The sequence below is a fragment of the Danio aesculapii genome, unplaced genomic scaffold (genome assembly GCF_903798145.1).
Source record: "Danio aesculapii unplaced genomic scaffold, fDanAes4.1, whole genome shotgun sequence".
Lineage (NCBI taxonomy): Eukaryota > Metazoa > Chordata > Actinopteri > Cypriniformes > Danionidae > Danio > Danio aesculapii.
The window spans coordinates 29,837-45,018 of NW_026613673.1; the positions used below are offsets into that span (position 1 = coordinate 29,837).

General features: G+C 35.1%; 1 protein-coding gene across 1 annotated transcript; it reads right to left on the reverse strand.

The window, feature by feature from the left end:
* Positions 1-254: 254 nt before the first annotated feature.
* Positions 255-14,835, reverse strand: agr1 (anterior gradient 1). The gene is made up of 8 exons (XM_056452549.1): positions 14,755-14,835; positions 13,207-13,326; positions 13,041-13,104; positions 12,896-12,948; positions 12,332-12,408; positions 12,167-12,230; positions 2,790-2,873; positions 255-2,562 (listed from the first exon to the last, which is right to left on the reverse strand). Exons 2-8 carry the CDS (start codon positions 13,301-13,303, stop codon positions 2,495-2,497), a joined length of 507 nt encoding a protein of 168 aa, XP_056308524.1. The 5' UTR covers positions 13,304-13,326; positions 14,755-14,835; the 3' UTR covers positions 255-2,494.
* Between the last annotated feature and the right edge of the window lie 347 nt (positions 14,836-15,182).

Consider the following 15,182-nt stretch of genomic DNA (forward strand, 5'->3'; position numbering starts at 1 on the left):
TTGTTTCCTCACTCTGTGACTCACGTGCCGAGTCTGTTTCGCTTCATTGATCCTGTCCACATATCATGGACTAATCTAGACTTACAATGATTAAACTAGACTTAATCATTATACAACAGAGGTAATGCTTGCTTGTTAAAGGAATTAGTCATTTAAGTAACTCATTATTCCTGCTGATCTCAGTCAAGCAGAGTGCTAAATTCTGGTTGCCTATAAGGTAAACCCTCCTCCGTTCATTTAATGCACACAAGATCTTTATTCCAACAGACTTTATTCAAAGTTGCACAAAGAGAGCTGTAGATTGCTGTGCATGCCTTGAAACGTAACCAGTTTGGGTAACACTTTACAATAACAGTATATGAATCAATCATGATATACTAATATGTAGACTAAACGTTACTTAATCATGAACTAATGATGAGTTAAGGCATGTGCTAAGCAAGAGCAAACTTTATCTACAACATCACAATTACATGTGTGAATAATTAATTCATTCATTCATTCATTCATTTTCCTTTGCTTTAGTCCCTTTATCCAGCAAATGTTTTACACAGCAGATGCCCTTCCAGCTGCAACCCAGTTCTGGGAAACATCCATACACACTCATCCACACACATACACTATGGGGGAATCCGGAGTACCCGGATAAATCCCACACGAACAAGGGGAGAACATGCAAACTCCACACAGAAATGCCAATTGATCCAGTAGGGACTCGAATCAGCAACCTTCTTGCTGTAAGGTGACAGTGCTAACCACTGAGCCCTCATGTCACTCTTGTGTGAAGAATGGCCACCTTAATTACTTGTTTGTTAATTAATGTATTAATTAACACTTCAGTTTTAGCTAAATGTAACTAACATGAACTCATAAACTGCTAATATATTTTTGTGTCATGACTTTACTTGGAGGGGCACATTATCATTAACTCATTCTTAACTACTCATGAAGTCCTGTTGTAGTTAAAGTTAGTTCTTGATTAGTGCATGCCTTAACGCATCGTTAGTTCATAATAAAGTAACGTTTAGTTTACATATTAGTATTACTACATTATTATTCATGTACTGTTACTGTAAAATGTTACCCTATTTGGTCACACTTTACAATAAAGTTTCATTAGTTATTGTATTTACTAACATGAACTAAGTGTGAACAATACATGTAGAGCATTTATTAATCATAGTTCAACATTTACTAATGCATTATTAACATGCAAATTCATGTTAGTTAATGCACCATGAGTTAATATGGACTAACAATGATGACTGTATTTTTATTAACTAACATCAACAAATACTGTAACAACCCACATAGCTAAATTTCTCTGGCCCAGCTCTGGCCCACACAAGCAGCTTTTGCATGGCCCACATGCCGCAGTGAATTACAGTACATAACTGGACCAAGTCTGGCTTCCAGATTTAATTACCTGTTGGAATAATTACCCTTAACTGGGCCAGATATGTTGGTGTGTCACGACTAGGCATGGGACGATATCCGTTTTCAAGGTATAGGTCAAACTTACAGGGCACACATATCAATTTTTAACAACTGGGCCAAGTACTATATTTTACATTCAGCCCAAGTATTGTGTACCCCCTTTAAGATGGTGTCACCCCTGCCAAACCAGGGCCATGTTTGGCCCACATGCTGTATGCCAGTGCTGAATGAATGCCAGCTTTATGTCAAATCTGTGCCAGAATTCTTTGCTACCTGGGAAATGTATTGTTTATTGTTTGCTCATGTTAGTAAATGCATTAATATTAACTAATGCCAAAGACTATAGAATACACAAGACATGTCACTCGTATCTTTTTGAATGGGGAAAAGTGTAACGTCAATATCATGAATAAAGCCACGCCTACAAGCACAGGAACCAATAATCGATCGTTATATGGCAAATAAAGCCCGCCTTCTAGTACAGGAGCCAATCATCAATGGCTGTAGAACATGCCGATTCCGGCACCTCTCAAATCTGATCCACCACCTGATTTTACCGATCCCCCTCTTCAACCGCCCTCCTCCCCCGTCCGCTGCTCACTTTCATTTTCTTCCACGACTCCGCAACCTTCTTCACTTTCATCCGCGACAACCCCCTACACTTCACTTTCGTCCTTCGTCTGCAACATCCTTCCGCCACGGATCCGTTACCTGATCTGTTCGGGGACCTCGCGACTCCAAAATTAAGCAACGAGACTGACGATACTTTGGAGGAGGGGCTCGGAGCAGGCGTATGTTTCTGCGGATTCTGTGTGATTTGGACGTTTAGAAATGAAACTAAAGGGACAGTTGTTGTTTAATTTTATTGGTGATTCCTAATATGAAGTGGCAAGCAGTTTTGGAGAATTTGATATTTCCCCATTCAAACAGAATACCCAAGAGACGTTTCAAAGATGGCCGCCGAGTGAAATGACTTGCTTTAAAGGGACTTTGCTAATGCAACCTTATTGTAAAGTGTTACCAAGTTACGAATTGCAATGAAATGTGCAATGATTGATTACAGATCATCATGTTCCTCATGTTCTTCCTTGAGCAGGATCTTGGCTTTTATCATGTTCTCTGCCACTGCAATAAAAACACACATATAATTAATGCATGCTTGACTAACGAATGACTATAGTAAATCAAATATTAATGACTAACATTACACATTTGGAATCACTCAAAAAAAGTAAAACACAGACACCAAAAACAGCCTAGTTCTGCTCTTGGGAGCTTCAGAGAGTCTGACTGAATGTGTAGAGCTGCTGCCTCTCAGTGGAGCTCATTAGACAGCAGAAACACACACTCACAGAAGTCTATGTCGTCTGGCTCGTATGTGTACATTCGGTTGGCGTACTTTCCAACGATGTCAGCTCGCACAGTCAGCGTCGGATCTGGAGAACAGAGTGAATGACACATAAACAAACTATAGTCACCCTAAAATCCTAGGTATACATATTTACTAATGCTGCATGTTATTGGAAAAATAAGCAATATGCTATATTGTTGTTGAGTGTTGGGATGATGATAAAACTTACGAACTTCTAAAATTTTATCAGCAATTTAAAAATAATTTATTTATGTGGTGATTATAGTAATAAAATAAACAGGTTATAGATATTTTTCTGAGCTAAATAAATCTAAAAAAGTAAAAGCTATGACGTGTTGACCTATTATGCTTCTTTATACAAGATCTAAAATAAGTCTAATAAGACATTACTTCTCAAACCTTCATTCAATTGGCATATTTGATCAATCCCTTCTCCATTAAACTGACTTTTGCTTTCATTTAAGAATAAACTTTGTACAAATTTCATACAGAAAGAACTGTCTTGAAGATGATCTGTTTAATCACTGTAAAAACCATGTAATGCAGATAATGAGTTGGAATATAGCACTAGATCTCTTCATTGTGTTTCCGTCCATTGTGTGGCCAGTGAAATTGCAACAATCTCTTAACAGTCTTATATTTAACAAGGGTGATGTATGAAGAGGTTATTTTATTTTTTTGTTCAATAAATGTATTCTTCATATACACCCTGCTGCTGCCATGTAACAGGAGTCTGGAGTTTTTGACCAGTCTGTATAGACTGGAGTATTATTAAATATTTGTGTGTCACTGTATTGTGCCACTTTGACATCTCTTTATTAACTATACACTGTACAGATCGTCTGACATTTGAAAAAGCCAATGAAGTAGTGTAGGAATTGCCGCTGTAGGACTTATTTGTATGTTGTGTGTCTTTATTTTCTTGGCATCTACATCAGCATTTCATAAAACTAATACTTTTCAATTCTTCTTTAACTTCAAGAGTCCCAGTTCACCCCTTAGTGAACACCAGTACACCATTTTAGGTGTTTTATATTTCTAAACGTCTTCTGCATTTTTACCTGCAGCACTGAGACTGAGAATGATTATGTGCTGAAGGCTCCGCATCTGTTCTTAAGGACTGATATTTTATTCCATCTCATTTCCTAAGCAAAGATGATGATGCCAAATTGTACACTATACTGACATTACATATTACTGGTCTTAGCATTGTACAGTATATTAATTTAATTCAAATATGCCCATGCCATTTGTCTGTTATTTTCTGTATGTGTGTGTTGCATAATTTACATCCATGCTCCAGGCATTAATCAACCTATTAATACATTTTCTGTTCTGATCTCAAGCCTAGACAAATAACTGAGATTTATTTTCTGCTAAAAAAGCAAGAAATTTATCTTCATTTTTATGTGAAGTCTCGATTTCCGAACAAGTGTACTTATGACTGGTTTTGTTATTCAGGGTCACAAATGTTAAAGTATTATCAACTAGTTTAATTAAAAAAAAAATGAAAACGCTCAAGGTAACTCAAATATCTGATTGGTGCTCTTTGGGTAAGGGATTCATCAAAACAACATACACATCCATATATATATATATATATATATATATATATATATATATATATATATATATATATATATATATATATATATATATATATATATATATATATATATAAATCTAGTTGCTTTTAATGTATAGATCCAAAAAGTCTCTCTCTGTTTTAATCTTTTTATCCTGTCTCCTCCTCTTGTAGAATTATAAATATGTCCAATACCAACAATTTTTAATGAACTTGGATTGCCGTGACCTTGATTTAGATAATCTCTTAGTCATTCCTATATAAAAGCATCCACACGGACATTCCAGTCGATATACAACAAATTTAGTGTTGCAATTAATAAATTGGTCTTAAATTCACGGCCTGATGATGGATCTCTAAATATGTTCGTCTTAAATATGTCATCACATTGATTGCAATTACCAAATCTGTAGTTTCCTGTTGTTTGACTTAACCAAGTGTTAGTCTTTTTAGTGGAGAGATGACTTCTCACAAGTTTATCTTGAATGGTTGGAGCCTTTTTGAAAAACGGGCACACAGGTAAAACTTCCCTGAGATGGGGGTCACTCATCAAAATATTCCAATTATTACTATTTTTTTTTTTTTTAAATTGGAATATTTTGATGAGTGACCCCCATCTCAGGGAAGATTTACCTGTGTCCCCCTCTATTGTTTTCTTCTTCTTCTTTTTTTTTTTTTTTTTAATTTTCCCCCATCACCTCATTACTTCAGTTTCTCATCAAATTTTGACTAATCATAAGCTTTCTAGTATCTGACATGCTCCGCCCCCTTCAAGATGATTCTCATTTGCTTTTCCTTTGGTGTGAGCTCAACCACTCTCACTGGCAGAGCTGTGATAAAGCAAAACACTGACTGTTTTTTTTTTTAAATGATGTCCCACCCTTTCTTCATGGTTCACTTGAGATTATGCCAAACATTAAATAAAAAAATACACATTTCAATGCACTTCATGAGACATTTAACCACGCCCCTCTTACGGTTAGTTTCCTATGAGGGAATGATGTGCAAAAAGAAAGCCCCGCCCCCTACTCAATATACTGTTTCAGTTGGAAGTACATCAACATACTGAAATAAAAGTTTCAGCAACATGAAGTTCACATAGATTTTAATGTGTCAATATGGACCCTTTTGGTACAGGTGTGCCACCACCCCTTGTGTAGGTTTTTGTTTTCTGAGAGTGAATTAGGGCTGCACAATTTGAAAAAAAAGTGATTTATCTGATCATAATTGCAATTTGCAATTTAAAATGTGATTTACTACTATTTCATAAAAGAGCTACAGGTTTGACGTGATGGGTTTAACAGCACCAAAGAAAGACCAAAATATGCTACACAATGCTATTTAAAACCTCTTAAAATTTATTGCCATTTTATTTAATAAAGTTGTCGTGACATTAAGAAAATAACTACAGTATCTTAAATAAAATTAAATTCATTATATAAATAAAATCAAACTTTTAAGAATCCAAGCACACTGTAAACAAATTTACATCAGTAACACTGATGATAACCTAATTTTGAAACCACGACAGCAAACATTTTTGCCATTCAAAGTGCAAAAGTGCACGAGTAATTCTAAAGTCAAAAATCAACAAGACAACTTTTACATTGAAGCCCAATATCAATTCTATTTTTGTACCTCGTCCCCTTGAAACAGAGTGTGAAGGGGTAGGGCTTCAAAATTTACCCCTAAGAAATGGGACAGCACTGCAGCACCTGCACACGTCATCAGATGTCATCGCGATCTCTTGCTTCATATGAGATCGATGATTGCGACTGCAGTAGTTATTCCGGTTGTTTTTTGGTATTTATCTTCAGGAAATCAATGAAGGCATATAATATGTTATCATAAAGATATAATGTGGCAATAAGCTCATAACTATACTGTGCATTAACACAGTGGCCATATTCATCTATTTAAACACACCAAATACAACATTAACGTTATAGCAGACACTGTAAAAAGTTCATTCCCAGCCACTAGGCTTATCCGAAGGGATTTGCGTGCCATTAAGTGTTAGATGTGAAAGTATGTTGTGGGACTGCTACACAGGAGTTATTATCATAGATTATAGATAGCAAAATTGAGCTTTTTTTATCGCTTTTTTTTAAATCACGAACGCAATTATGAATGTATTAAAACATGTGCTTGTTTGTTGTAAAAATGTATAATAATGAAAAAAAAAAACTAATATGTGCGTCTCCTGACTTCCATGTACAGCCATGCCGTCATTGTAGATGGTGTATTCTGGTTTTGAGTATGGTTCTGAAAAATCCCAGTTTCAAGGGTAGCCCTTCCCCTTAGCCCTACACCTTCAAGCCAAAGAGAATTGGGACACCCCTATCCCTTCACATGAACACGCAAATGAGGGGCAAGGGGCGAAGGGGTAGAATTGGGATTGGGCCTTAGATTGTGTTTGATTTTTCACATTGTTTAGGGTAATGTGCTTACAGATTGTCAGAACTGTCAAACACTATATGCTTGTTTTCTATCACTAGTGCATCAAATTGCAGCTTTTGCGATTTGAAATTCTCACCCTTTTAAATCATGATTTCGAAATTAATCGTGCAGGCCTATAGTAAATGCAGGTATGAGGTGAATTTTGATATAATCCTGTAGAGTTTAGATCAAGCTTGCCTTGCATTGATATGGTTACCATCAAAAAGCACAATTCAGAGTCAGAGGATGTAAATAGGTGTCAGTATAATGATGACATCTCGAAACTGCAGTGGTTACGACATGGTATGAATGCAGCATTACACCTATAGATATTTTTCAGACATAGTGCAAAGTCCTGAAGGAAAAAAACAAGAACTTCCCAAAACAAGATCATCTCTGGCAAAACATCCACAGAATGGCAGTACAAATCTGTACAAGTTTTTATTTGTTTCAGGCCACAAAAGAAAATGTTCTCATTCCCTACTCATCACATATTGATGTTGGTAAGGACCTCTTGGAATCCATTTTTAATGCACATTATATACACCTTTAGGGTATTATTTTGGACACGCAAGCTACTCCATTGCTTTCATTGAGAAAACCTTAAGTACATAAACACTTTGGGCATGGTAATGTTGTCATTATAATGTTGTCATATCATAAGTGAACTTAAATATGATTATGATATTGAAATATGTATAGGATATGATTTTCAATTTATAATTTCGTTTGAGCAGCTTAACTCACTCGACTGCAAACCTAACCACTTTTATGAAGTATGTAACAACATTATTGGGTGTTTATTGCAAAAGAGAAGTATGAAATGCTACAACTTTTTACAAATAACTTTTTTGTTGCAGTTTTCAAAGTCTCTGAATACAGTATGCAAATAAGAAGAGTGAAACTTAGGAATTTAATTTCAGAAAATAATCATATCCCGTTAATGTAGTCATTCATTCATTCATTCATACTATTTTCGGCTTAGTCCCTTTATTAATCTGGAGTCACCACAGCGGAATGAACTGCCAACTTATCCAGAATATGTTTTGCGCAGTGGATGCCCTTCCAGCCACAGCCCAACACAGGGAAACACCCATACACTCTTGCATTTATACATACACTACGGCCAATTTAGTTTATTCAATTCACCTATAGCGCATGTCTTTGGACTGGGGGGAAAACCAGAGCACCTGGAGGAAACCCACACCTACACAGGGAGAACATACAGACTCCACACAGAAATGCCAACTGACCCAGCCAGGGCTCAAACCAGCGACCTTCTTGCTGTGAGGCAATTGTTCTACCCACTGGGCCACCATGACACCAATTAATGTTGTAATTTCATTCAAATCATACACTTGAACTTTAGCATAACAGGTGATAAGAGACACAAGAGTCAATGTAATTTCACAGTCATAACTGACGTATTTGATTCCCAAATGGTAAAGAATATATATATATATATATATATATATATATATATATATATATATATATATATATATATATATATATATATATATATATATATATATATATATATACATATATATACAGTTGAAGTCAGAATTATTAGCCCCCCTGTTTATTTTTTTCCCTAATTTTTGTTTAGCAGAGAATTTTTTTTTTTTTTAAACATAATAGTTTAATAACTCATTTCTAATAACTGATTTCTTTTATCTTTGCCATGATGACAGCAAATAATGTTTTACTAGATATTTTTCCAGACACTTCTATACAGCTTGAAGTGACAATAAAGCCTTAACTAGGTTAATTAGGTTAACTAGGCAGGTTAGGGTAATTAGGCAAGTTATTGTATAACGATGGTTTGTTCTGTAGACTATCAGAAAATATATAGCTTAAAGGGGCTAATAATATTGACCTTAAAATGAGTTTTTAAAAAAATTAAAAACTTTTTATTCTAGCCAAAATAAAACAAATAAGACTTTCTCCAGAAGAAAAAATATTATCAGACATACTGTAAACATTTCTTTGCTCTGTTCAAATCAAAGGGGGGCTAATAATTCTGACTTCAACTGCATATTCCGACTGGACCAACTGGCATTTCTGTGTGGAGTTTGCATGTTCTCACCATATTCACATGGGTTTCCTCTGGTTTCCCACACAATCCAGACTTGCGCTATAGGTGAATTGAATAAACTAAATTGGTTGTAGTGTTTAAGTGTGTGTGAATGTAAGAGTGTATGGGGGGTTTCCAGTATTGGGTTGTGGCTGGATGGGCTGTATAAAACATATGTTTGAATAGTTTGTGGTTCATTGCTTTCATTCATGTCCGTATGGTAAAAAATATATATATTGAAATTTAAAAATAATTATAAATCAGAGACACTCGAAAAGTAAGTCAAAAAACCTAACAATATGTTATTAAAGGCTTTTGAACTTTTCCACTTAGCTTTCGGATTTGAGCTTACTTCAAAATATCTTTTCTTTTTAACAGAAGTGAAAGAAAACACTCTTAAAGGCTCTTAAAACACTCTTAACCACTTGATGTTAAGTAAATAGTGAGTTCATTAAATTTTTTGGAGTGAACTATACCTTTAAGTCAATTAGGTTTATACTGTCAAGTGAAAATTAAAATTTATGAATGAAAAAATGTTTTTTCAGCTTAATTTATTATGGTTTTTAGTTTAGAAAAACTTAATTCTTTTATGTAAAACAACTTGAAATAATTTGTTTAAGTTGATGTAATTTTAGCAGTTCGTTTTGCTGTAGCGACCCCTGAAAAATCAGGGACTAAGCTGAATGAAAATTAATGAATGTATGACTACGTTTACATGGACATCAGTAATCAAATTATTTGTCTTAATCTGAATAAGACAATAATATGATTAAGGTGTTTACATGAGTGGCGGCGCAGTAGGTAGTGCTGTCGCCTCACAGCAAGAAGGTCACTGGTTCGAGCCTCGGCTGGGTCAGTTGGCATTTCTGTGTGGAGTTTGCATGTTCTCCCTGCGTTCGCGTGGGTTTCATCCGGGTGCTCCGGTTTCCCCCACAGTCCAAAGACATGCGGTACAGGGGAATTGGGTAAGCTAAATTGTCCATAGTGTATGATTGTGAATGAGTGTGTGTGGATGTTTCCCAGAGATGGGTTGCGGCTGGAAGGGCATTCGCTGCATAAATACGAGCTGGATAAGTTGGCGGTTCATTCCGCTGTGGCGACCCTGGATAATAAAAGGACTAAGCCGAATAGAAAATGATTGAATAATTGTTTACATGAGTTGCTTTTCGAATGTTCCTTTCATGATCCCGTTTTACATGTTACAGCACTTAATTGGATTAATGTTGTTGCTTCACAGTGCTTTTCCTCCAGAGTTTTATGTTATTTCTGGTGTTTAAGTTTTAATTTCTCACTGCAGTTTGGCACTTTCACTTTCATTCAGGAACATTTCATGCATGCCCCCTGTGTCAAACCAGATATTGGATGCGAGTATGAACTGCTGGAAAAGTGTTGGTTTAATGGAATTTTATACCATACGCCGGAGGGGAAAATTTCACAATGCAGGTGTCTGTGGTCCTTCTCTGACTCGGTAGGTGCAGAGAATAGTGTCAAACAACCGTGTGTGAATAGACTATCCTGTCGCAAAATGCAGCATAATCCTACACGGCGGTAATAGTTTGATTGCTTTGTTTAAATGTCTTTACTGCACTTCAATAATGTCTTAATCCGGTATCTGTTTAGTTAGATTATGACAAAAATCGCTGTTTACATGGTAGATTCTTAATTAATGTAAACGTACTGGGCGACGCAGTGGCGCAGTAGGTAGTGCTGTCGCCTCCCAGCAAGAAGGTCACTGGTTCGTGCCTCGGCTGAGTCAGTTGGTGTTTCTGTGTGGAGTTTGCATGTTCTCCCTGCGTTCGTGTGGGTTTCCTCCGGGTGCTCCGGTTTCCCCCACAGTCCAAATACATGCGGTACCGGTGAATTGGGTAGGCTAAATTGTCCATAGTGTATGAGAGTGAATGAGTGTGTATGGATGTTTTCCAGAGATGGGTTGCAGCTGGAAGGGCATCCGCTGCGTAAAAACATGTGTTGGATAAGTTGGCGGTTCATTCCGCTGTGGCGACCCCGGATTAATAAAGGGACTAAGCCGAAAAAAAATTGAATGAATGAATGAATGTAAATGTACTCACTGATGCAATGTTTTTTTTTCAGTGTACATTTTTATAGTACAAACCCTAAAAGCACCTGAGCAGAGAAAAAGCCTTGAGCTAATTCCTCGCTTTATAGGTGAAAAAACAGTACGTGACAAAAGAAGCACATTGGAATTTACAACCTTGTTTTGCCTTTCAGGTGCACGTCGCTCTAAGCGTGTGACGTCAATACTTTTAAAGTTCTCAGTAGCAAAATAGTACTAGTTCCTTCGTACCAAAGAATGCATTTGTAAATTAAATAAATAATTACCATTTTGAAAATTAACGTGATCAGGTTGTACATTCAAGAATCGGCTACTCAACACTCATATTTATTGAAAGGGAAAGAAAAACCTTTTCGTGACTTGTGTAAGAATATTTTGAAGATAAAAACATATTTTAACAGAACATGTATATTAAAATGATATTAGGGAAATCCTTTCTTCAGCAAATATTTTAAGGGAAATGTTTAAAAAGTTGTCTCCTGGAGGAATTGCATAAAAGATTGCATATGACTTCAGTGTTTTTGTTATTTGTATTTTTTGTACAATGACTGTGAAACTGATATGATTGCATGTTATATATTGTATGTTTAGTACACTGTAAAACCCAACAGTCAACTTTATCAAATGAAATGAGTATAGTTAACTCAAAATTGACTGAAAGTTAATTCCACTCATTTGAAAAGAGTTTTGAACTCGTGTGTTGAAGGTAATGAGTTAATTAAATACCTCATTACTTCAACTTAAATGGAGTAAGTTCACAGTACTCATATAGATTAGTTTTTTTTAACTCAAATGGTTTGTAGCAATCAGTTTCCTTAAACGATTTGAGTTGCCTTAACTTATTGGGTTTTACAGTACTCAGTTGGTTTGAGATCTCTTCATTTATTGGGTTTTACTGTGCTCAAATTGCTTCGTTTACTCGAATGGAGTAAGCTCACAGTACTCATTAGGATTAGATTTTGAACTCAAATGGTTTGTTGCAATCTGTTTCCTCAAATGGTTTGAGTTACCTTAACTTTTTAAGTTTTACAGTGTATAGGCTTCGTCAAGAATATAGCCAAAGCTGCTGATATGGCGTTAAAACTTAAATAAATAAATCCTTCGCACCAGAGACTTACGTATTTGTAACCAGATCAGTTATAAAAATGTAATATTTAATCGAAAAATATGAAAACTTACCAACAAACATGATCCTGGGGACGTAGAAGCCATCAGGGGCCAAGTTGGAATCGGTGGTCTCATGCTGAAAATCACAATCACAAAACTCTTGTGAATATCTGTGCTGTTTTATACACATATTTGACATCAATGTCTGCTGAAAATATGACAATAGTTCTACTTTACCACTAAATTGAGCATGATGAATTCTGATTTGGCCATCCGTTGAATTGACTGATGTTCCGAAAATGCCTTTTTCAGAGCTACAAATAGAGTATTGGAGGAAATCAATCAATTGAAGAGCAACTAGACTTTCTATAAAATACAGATATGTTACTTTTCACTCTCAGGAATACATACGCAAAAGCTACACCTTTGTACCTTATTTTACCTCTAATTTAAGCACTTTAAAAGTAGACAAGTAGACAAATTAGCAGACGGGGTGGCATGGTGGCTCAGTGTTTAGCACCTAACTTTGACAACTGTCTACATGATGCCTAGCTCATATTTTCTATTGTCAGGGCAATAACTAAGAACTAAAAAAAATTCAAAAAACGTATGTATGTGAGAACACTTGGAATTGCTATCAACTGAATGACTTAAAGGTCAACTGAATGAATGACTGACTGACTGACTGACTGACTGAATGAATGAATGAATGAATGAATGAATGAATGAATGAATGAATGAATGAATGAATGAATGAATGAATGAATGAATGAATGAACGAACGAATGAATGAATACAAACCGATACAGTGCGGACAATCCTCCAAATGATGAATGATCATCAGAGGCTTCTTACTGTGATTAAACAGATACAGTGTGATATTAAAATCTGAATATACATTACAAACAGTTCAAATTTATCGATAAAGTGATTCATCTTAAAATACCTTTTGACTGCTTTAGCCAGTCCCTCCTCATACGTCTGAGCCCAAGAAATGTCATCACCCCAACCTAAAACAAACCATTTATTTCAACCAACTATTTCAATGATCAGTTTGCCATATTTTAGATCAAATTAAACATCTTTGGGGCTATGTGCGAATTTCCTGGTACCTCTTGAGAGAGTTTGGACTGTCTTTTTTTTCCTTTGAGTAGAGACATCACAGAAGACAAGGCATAGTAGAAGTATACAGAGCGTCCAGTGTTGCATGATTAAAACGTGTACTCTGTGTACTGAGGAAAATCAAAAGAAGGAAAAAGGAAGTCAAACGTGATTAATAAACTGATCACTTGACTGATTTTAAGGTTGGGTCTACCTACTGACGTTGCATGGCATACTCTAACAAAGATGTCAAGAGCTGCTGAACTGGACAAACGTGCTTCTGAGACTTTGTTCTGACAGCAGCGAGTAACTAATGAATTGAAATACTGGTTTTATGGCTTAACTTGATGAAGCAAGTTTTTTTTACTCACAAATAATTTACAAAAGCATTGTCCAATATGAACCGCTTTTGCAAATTAAAGCTTTTTTCATTCATATTCTAATTTTGACTACAATTTCAGCTACAATTTTGAGTTATATAACATTGCATAGATCAAATGTTGACGAATTTGAAGTAAAATATCGCAAATTAAAACCTTTTTCATTCATATTCTAATTTTAACTACAATTTTGAATTATATAACATTGTGTGGATCAAATGTTGACGAATTTAAAGTAAATGTGAAAATATAAGGTTTAGAATGCTCCAACAAACATGTTAATTATATATATATATATACAGTTGAAGTCAGAATTATTAGCCCCCCTTTGAATTTTTTTTTTCTTTTTTAAATATTTCAAGGTAATTTTCACAGTATGTCTGATAATATTTTTTCTTCTGGAGAAAGTCTTATTTGTTTTATTTCGGCTAGAATAAAAGCAGTTTTTATTTTTTTAACACCATTTTAAGGTAAAAATTATTAGCCCCTATTAAGCTATTTTTTTGTCTACAGAGTCTACAGAACAAACCATCACTATACAATAACTTGCCTAATTACCCTAACCTGCCTAGTTAACCTAATTAACCTAGTTAAGCCTTTAAATTAAAAGCTGTATAGAAGTGTCTTGAAAAATATCTAGTAAAATATTATTTACTGTCATCATGGCAAAGATAAAATAAATCAGTTATTAGAAATGAGTTATTAAAACTATTATGTTTAGAAATGTGTTGAAAAAATATTCTTTCCGTTAAACAGAAATTGGGGAAAAAATAAAGAGGGGGCTAATAATTCAGGGGGCTAATAATTCTGACTTCAACTGTTTTTGTAGTGTTAGATGAAATTTGATTCCATAGCATAAGTGTATATAAGTGTTAAGTTTGATTCAGATACAGATTCCATAGCATACAAAATGTGTAAATAAGTGTTAAGTGTATACATTCGATTCCATAGCATATAATATATGTATTTAAGTGTTAAGATTCCATAGCATATAATATAAGTGTATATAATTATTAAGTGTATACATTGGATTTAGATACATAAGATTCCATAGCATACAATATAAGTGTATATAAGGGTTAAGTGTATGCATTTGATTCAGATACATTAAATTCCATTGCAAACAATTTCCAGAAATAAAGAAAATAGTACTTTCAAGTAGTTATAAGGAAAACCTACCAGGACTGAAACGGATGATTAATGTCCTTCTCTCAAGCTGACAGCAACTACTTTGCTTTACGTTGGGCACTTTTATAGTTACAACCAGCCAAACTGGTTTCGCTTGCGGGAAACACTGAATTCCTTGCACGTTTATTTAGCCAATCACAGAAGCTCAGTTGACATTCAGTTTTTACATTGTTTAGAATGTAAACACACCTTTTTCATATAAAGAGCTATGCTTGCTTACGTTATTTCATTAGATAGAGAAAGTGTTATTTGCTTTAGGCTGTTCCACTATTCCAGATGAGAGCTCTTCAAAAATCGCATATAGCCCACACACACTATTACGCAACACACACTATTACTCCTGTCAGTTTTAGGTGGAGACCTGTGTGTGTCAATCATTAGCTTGTATTTGGGTGTCAAACATATTATTTTAAAGTTGA

What these genes read in the sequence shown, in the direction of transcription:
- agr1 (XM_056452549.1), bottom strand. Translation starts at nt 13,303, where the DNA reads ATGCAACACTGGACGCTCTGTATACTTCTACTATGCCTTGTCTTCTGT. An exon ending in AGTCCAAACTCTCTCAAGAG is followed by an intron (nt 13,105 to 13,206) that starts GTACCAGGAAAT and finishes GGTTTGTTTTAG; the next exon opens with GTTGGGGTGATGACATTTCT. An exon ending in CCCCAGGATCATGTTTGTTG is followed by an intron (nt 2,874 to 12,166) that starts GTAAGTTTTCAT and finishes TCTGTTCTCCAG; the next exon opens with ATCCGACGCTGACTGTGCGA.